The 6,219-nt window shown below is 65.2% G+C and overlaps 2 protein-coding genes across 2 annotated transcripts in view; one reads left to right on the top strand and one right to left on the bottom strand.

Moving 5' to 3' along the window:
- Apba3 (amyloid beta precursor protein binding family A member 3) overlaps positions 1–484 on the top strand; it is a 7,689-nt gene extending 7,205 nt beyond the window's left edge. The window contains exons 7-8 of the mRNA XM_015503821.2: positions 4–219; positions 300–484. Coding sequence (XP_015359307.2) covers positions 4–219; positions 300–371 — 288 coding nt within the window. The 3' untranslated portion in view covers positions 372–484. The remainder of the gene's footprint in view (positions 1–3; positions 220–299) is intronic.
- Tjp3 (tight junction protein 3) overlaps positions 453–6,219 on the bottom strand; it is a 10,941-nt gene continuing 5,174 nt past the window's right edge. The window contains exons 8-15 of the mRNA XM_015503820.2: positions 5,715–6,005; positions 4,171–4,266; positions 3,379–3,449; positions 2,797–3,007; positions 2,616–2,716; positions 1,997–2,260; positions 1,092–1,138; positions 453–767 (exon numbers count right to left, since the gene is read on the bottom strand). Coding sequence (XP_015359306.1) covers positions 665–767; positions 1,092–1,138; positions 1,997–2,260; positions 2,616–2,716; positions 2,797–3,007; positions 3,379–3,449; positions 4,171–4,266; positions 5,715–6,005 — 1,184 coding nt within the window. The 3' untranslated portion in view covers positions 453–664. The remainder of the gene's footprint in view (positions 768–1,091; positions 1,139–1,996; positions 2,261–2,615; positions 2,717–2,796; positions 3,008–3,378; positions 3,450–4,170; positions 4,267–5,714; positions 6,006–6,219) is intronic.

The raw sequence follows: 6,219 nt of genomic DNA, 5'->3' as shown, positions 1-6,219 counted from the left end.
GGCTGGGGCGAGGCGCGGCGCGGGGCAGGGCGGGACGGGCAGGGCGGGCCTGGGCTGCTGACCCGCTCTGGCCCCCAGATCTGCAGCCTCCTCCGCGGGGGCATCGCGGAGCGCGGGGGTGTGCGTGTGGGGCACCGCATCATTGAGATCAACGGGCAGAGCGTGGTGGCCACGCGGCACGAGCGCATCATCGAGCTGCTCACCGAGGCCCACAGTGAGGTGCGTGGCGGCGGCAGCGGAGGAGGTGGTGGCGGGTCCCTGTGGCCCGGGCCTGCCTCAGCCTAGTCCTGTCCCCGCAGGTGCACATCAAGACCATGCCGGCCGCCACCTACCGCCTACTGACGGGCCAGGAGCAGCCCGTGTACCTGTGAGGGCCGCGCCTCAGTGCCTTTGTCCCTGTGGCTCTCTGCAGCTGCCTGGGACCCCAAAGGAGATTGTAGCCACCTATTTTCTAACGTGAAAAATTAAAAGTTTATTGAATGGGCAGAGTCTTGGGTCTCGGTGGGGCCCAGAGGAAAGCCGGCTCACCCTCCTGCCCTTTGTGTTTCTGAGAAGTCACTAGAAACCCTGTGACTTTACTAAGGCCCAGGGGAGGGAGACTGGGTTCCAAGTCCTGCAGGGGAGCGGACTCCAGCCGCAGGGAGGACTCAGCCCCTGGGCGGGGTCACAGGTCGGTGGCTGGGCCCCAGTCGTAGCCCTCCTCATCCGAGGATTCTGCGTCTCGGGCTCGAGTGAACTTTCTCCTTAGGGCTTCGCGTTCATAGGTCCTGGGGATCAGGAAATAGATCGTCCCTTGGGTGCAGAGGGCAGGCACTGCAGGGGTTGACGCTGCCTGGCACATGCATGTGGGCAGGGCCTGGTCCAGAACTCCTATGCACCCTCAGAGTCCCAGCTCAGCGTCCCCGGGGAAGAGGATTCCAGCCCTTGGCCCTGACCTCACAGGGCCCGGAGAGGCCATCAGGCCCCATCCAACCCTAGGCTAGGCGCACCTGGAAGCTGAGGCCTGCCACTGGATGTCTGCCTCCACCCCAAAGTCTGAGTTGCAGGAAAAGGGTTGAGGGCCCTGGGGCCTGCAGCAAGGGGGCTCTTACCGCATGCTGTCCTGTCGCCATTGGCCCTGGGGGTGGCGGCTGTTCACCTTCAGGGAGAGGGAGGAAGGAGGGTCAGAGTGACCCACAGCAGGGGCGGCTAGGGTGAAGGGCCCAGCCTGTGCCCAGGCAGCAGTCATTGCTGTTTACCCCAGCATCCCAGAGAGGAGGCTGAGCACTGGGTGAGGAGCCAGCCGTAGCCAGCACCTCTACCAACAGGGACCTAAGAATTCAGAGAAACAGTCCCTACCAAACGTGTAGTTGCCCGGCTTCTCGCCGCCCCTCGCCCCCACTGCCAAGGGACACAATGTAGGTCACCTATACAACTGCTACACTGTTGTAAGTATAAGTCACTGGCTGGGCGCTGTGGCCAGCAGCTCCCAAGGCTGAGACGGGAGGGTCACAGGTTCAAAGCCAGCCTTCAGCTAGTGAGACCCTGTCTCAAATTTTAAAAAATGGCTGGGGACGTGGCTCAGTGGTTAAAAAGCCCCTGGGTTTCATCCCTAGTACCCCCACATTTTATATGTACGTATGTGTGACTCTGCAAAGGCGCACACCTGTCATCCCAGGTACTTGGGGGCGGGAGGCTCACAAGTCCAAGGCCAGCCTGGGCCACTCAGCAAGACCCTGTCTTGGAATTAAAAGGGCTGGGCGTGGCTCCGTGGCAGAGCAACCCTGGGGTCACCCACGGCATGGCACACCTGGGCCTGTCCGCACCCACACAGGTATGGAGCACCTGCAGCTTGGCGTCCCTGAGAGTCCTGCAGCCACCTCCTGTCCTTCAGAGATTTACTGAGTGGCTTGAGCACGCCATGCCTGAATCCCCAAAGCTGGTCTGGCTGGAGACACTCTGCTGGCTCACGCCTGGTGCCCAGCCTTCCCATCCCTGGATCCTTGCTGGGACTCACCTGGGGCCCCCTGTGAGCTGGGATGTCCCCAGGATGCCTCGGGCTCTGGGGCTCGTCCAGCTGCACAGGCTCTGAGGACCGGGCCAGGGCCGGTGCCGGGGGCCCCTCCTCCACGTCCGTGTGGGGCCCACCCTCGCCGTCTGTGCAGCCCTCGCCGTCCGTCTCATAGTCGCTGTTGGCACGGCTGTCACAGCTGAGGTCTGCGGAGCTGCCGGCCAGGCCGCAGTGAGGCAGGTCCAGGTTGTCCTCCGAGGAGCCGTCCAGCTGCAGGGAGCGGGCATGCTGCACTGGTCCAGCCGAGCCAAGGCCCCAACCAGGCCCCACGCGGGACGCCCGCCTCAGCCGCGGTCCCCAGCCAGGCGAAAGGCCCACCCTCAACCTCCCGGACCCCAATCCTCAGACCTCAGGCCGTGATGGCCGGTCACAGGCCCTGGACTCACACAGGGCCCAGGCTATGCTGAGCCCCAGCCCCGGGAGACCCTGCTCCCAAAGCTGAGCCCCAGCCTGGCCCCACCCCAGGCCCAGGCCAAGACCCAGCCTCAGGTCGACTCTCGACCCCACCACGCCTGACCCGAGCCCTAACACCGGAGAGCATCTGTGACCCTGCTGGTGCCTGCACCTGGTCCTCCGCTGTCCAGATGGGCCGCGTCTGCTGCTCCTGGATGGTGGCCTTGAGCTCCTGGTACCAGGCGTCACTCGTACCCTGCAGGGCGATGGTGGCTATGGGACAGGGTGTCAGTGTGCCTGGGATGCTTGGGAGGGGCCCGCCCGCCCTTCCTGGGCCCCCAGGACCCGCCCACCTGTGAAGAGGTGGCTGCTGTGCTTCCGCAGCTTCTGAGCCTGTGCGTAGAGGCGCCGGCTACTGCGGCGGGAGGCGGGTGCCAGCCACTCGCGCAGGGCCTTGAGGGCCGCCCGGCTCTCCGGGGCGCAGAAGATCACAATGGGGTAGTACTGCACGTAGTTGAGGCGCTCGATGGCAGAGGGCGTCACGTCTAGGAGCGCATGCTTGTCCTGGGCAAGGCTCACGGGGTGGGCAGTGTTGAGAGAGAAAGAACCACACCCAAGAGACAGAACAGAGGTGGAGGAAATGGAAAGCGGTAGTCGGAGGTCAGAGTGGACCACACCTTGGCACTCACAGCATGTGTTGGGGGCAGGGTTTGGGGCAGCTTGGTGGGCATCCTGGACACCAGAGCTGCTCTCTGGTCTCCCTGCCTCTGCCCCAGGTTTCCTGCAGAGTGACTCAGGGCAGGCTTTGTCTCGTGGCCGCCCACCCAGAGCCTCCAAGGGGCTCTGTGGAGCTGTCAGTGTGGGGTGAGGACAGCCCCGACCGTGCGCCCAGGCCTCAGCTTCCCCGTCCAGGGCCCAGAGCAGGGGGCACTCACCTTCTCGGCGATCACCCTCACGGTGTCCAGTTTGATGATCTTGCTGGGACTATCAGTCCTGGAGATGCTCTCTGGGGGGACAGGGCGTGCAGCTTCAGGAGGTGACCCTTGCCCCTCAGATCCACGTCCACCCAGCCCTCCCCTGCTCAGAAGGCCACCAGGACCCGAGTGCTCTTGAGGAAAAACCAGAGCTGCATCTGGGGCTCCTCCTGGCCTCCCCTCGCCTCCCGAGCAGGACCCTGGCCCTGGCCCTCGGCAGGCAGAGACACTGCACCTTGGGGACGAGGGTCCCACAAAACCCTAACCACTCAAAATGCCCTAGCTCCTGGGCGGCGAGGGGTGAGCTCAGTGGTCAGAGCTCGCCTGGCCTCTGTGGGCCCGGGGTCCTCCCCGGCACTGGCACCAGGGAGGGGCCGCGGGTCAGACTTGGCCCGGAGCTGCAGGCCCTGACCCCCAGCCGTCCAGCTGCCTCGTGGTGGTGGGTCTTGGACTCCCCTGGGGTCTCGCCTGCCAGGCTCACTGCAGAGCCTCTAGCTCAGTGGCCATCTCCCGTCTCCGAATAATGGTGCCTCGGCTCACTCATCACATGTGTCAAGGAGGATTCAGAGGGTCTACCTGAATCCAGGTTGATGAGGCAGCCTGGGGTGGCCTGGGAGAGGGCACTGGGGGTCCCAAGTCCTGTGTTTGCCTGTGTTGGTCAGATTCTGTCCCCCAGAACAGCAGCAGCAGCCCCGCAGCCCCTCCCCAGGACCTGGCTCCCCGGGACCTGGCTCCCAGCACCTGGCTCCTCACCTGCGATCTCAAACTGCCCAGGCAGATCTGCCGTCAGCTTGTGCATGGCAATGTCCGCCACAGGGCCCAGAATCACCACCGGGCGCTTGAAACTCGCTGAGGGCAGAGAACAAAGGCAAGAACTGGGATGTGTGCAGCAAGGGCCACTGCAAGCTGTCCACCCCCACCCCCGACATGGGCCTCCGGCAGGGCCCTGGTACCCAGTGAGGACCCCATCTCCCAGCCTCCCTTGCGGCTAGGGACATTGGTGAGCTCTGGCCAATGGGATGCGAGCGGGGCTGCCGTGGGGGCTCCTGGGTCACTGTCCTGGGGGCAGAGCCCCTTCCAGGGCCCCCCGGGCTGGAGAGGACGCAGGGCGGGTGTGGCTCACAGTGGAGCGCTGGCCAGACACCCACGAGGCCCTGGGGTCAAAGACACTTCCATCTTGATTCGGCTGCTCTTCTCTGGGTCTGTCTCGGCTGCAGACCACCCCTGACCCGGCGTCAGCCCACTGGGACCCGGGGTCAGCCCACTGGGACCTGGGGCCACCCTGGCCCGGCGCTCCTTTTGTAAGTGCAGTCTGATTGGCACACAGCCGTGTCCACGGGCTGCGTCCTCCTGCGCCTGCCTTCCTGCAGAGACCCCCTGGCCAGGAAGCCTGGAGGCTGGCCAGCCCTCCTCAGGACCGCTCGCTGGTCCCGGCCTAACAGATGAGCCGTCCACCATGAAGACCAGAGGCACAGAATGTGTCCCGGGGACAGGCCACCTGGGCCTGCTCTGCAGCAGGTCTCCTGTCGCCCTTCCGTCCCCAGAACCAGTGCAGCTGCTGCCCGTGGCTCTGGGGGGGCCACAGCCGGGCAGAGCCCTGGGGTCCACGTTGGGGTCGAACATGAGGGACCACCCTGGACACCTGAGCCTGCACACAGGCTGGCTCACAGAGTCTAGAAGACTCCGCACCTGCACAGGGCTGCGTGGCATCACCCGCCCCCTCACCTAGAACATTCCGTCCCCAAAGGGACGCAGCTGGGTGGCGGGGTGCAGGTCGGGCAGGCACAAGGCCCCTCCGGCACCATCTCAGGTCGGCCCTGGCTGAGATCATACTTGGGATAGAGCAGTTAAACAAGTCACTAAAACTATCTTGACTCTCTCCTTCTTCAGGTCACACGGCTACCTCGGTACCCTTGTCCCCACAGACACTGAGATCGAGATGCTGAGTCCCTTCTATAAAATGCCCGTGGTGTCTGCTCGGACCTGCTGGGACTCCCGGTCCCCTCCGGACAGTTACTCTGATGACAAGAAGAGTCTGCTTGTCCTGGAGGGACGTGTGACCCAGGGGCACTTTCGGGCCACAGTTGCAGAGCGGGCAGGCGACGCCAGGGGCTGGGCACTCGCCCGACTCTGCTTCCTACTCCACTCCTCTCGGAAACGGGTGGGAAACGGGTCAGACTTTAAGGGACCGCCCGGTCCTCTTCGCTCTGCTGCCTAAAATGACGCGGAGCAGGCGTGCGGGCGAGAGCGGGTGGGTGTCCCCACTGGCTGGGTGGTGTCCCTGTGTCCCCACCCACCTTCTCGCAGCACCACGCGCTCATAGGGCGGGTAGCGGCCCTGCCTGGTCAGGGTGGACAGGTCCTCCCGGCTGCGCTGGGTCGTCTTCTTGGCTCCTCGACGGAGACCCCGCAGCCGCCAGAACTCGGCACGCGCATTGGAGGCCCCCGAGGGGCCGGGGCCCAGGCCCACTGCCCGCTGCGCGGCCTCCAGGCTGGCCAGCTGCTCGGCCCTGGGGAGAGGGACAGCCCTGAGCTGGGCAGAGTCCACCTGGAGACACCTTGCCCTGGCCCCCCAGGTCCCCCGGGGTCCTCATGGCAGGGGAAGGCGGGCCAGAGTCGGGGCCTAAGAGCACGCTGCTGCTCTGGAGCTGGGGAGGGCCGCGGACTGTCCCTGGCCGCGGGCTCCGAGCTGACCCGGGAGATGGGTTTTGTGGCTCAGGGTCTCTGCTATCACTGGCTACTGTGGCCACGAGGAGCCGCTCAGGGCCACCGTGTGCCCCTGGTGAAGACCCACGCGCAGCGG

The sequence above is a fragment of the Marmota marmota genome, unplaced genomic scaffold (genome assembly GCF_001458135.2).
Source record: "Marmota marmota marmota unplaced genomic scaffold, marMar, whole genome shotgun sequence".
Taxonomy (NCBI): Eukaryota; Metazoa; Chordata; class Mammalia; order Rodentia; family Sciuridae; genus Marmota; species Marmota marmota.
Note: the sequence above shows the minus strand (reverse complement) of the source record. Positions and strands in the feature narration are given on the sequence as shown.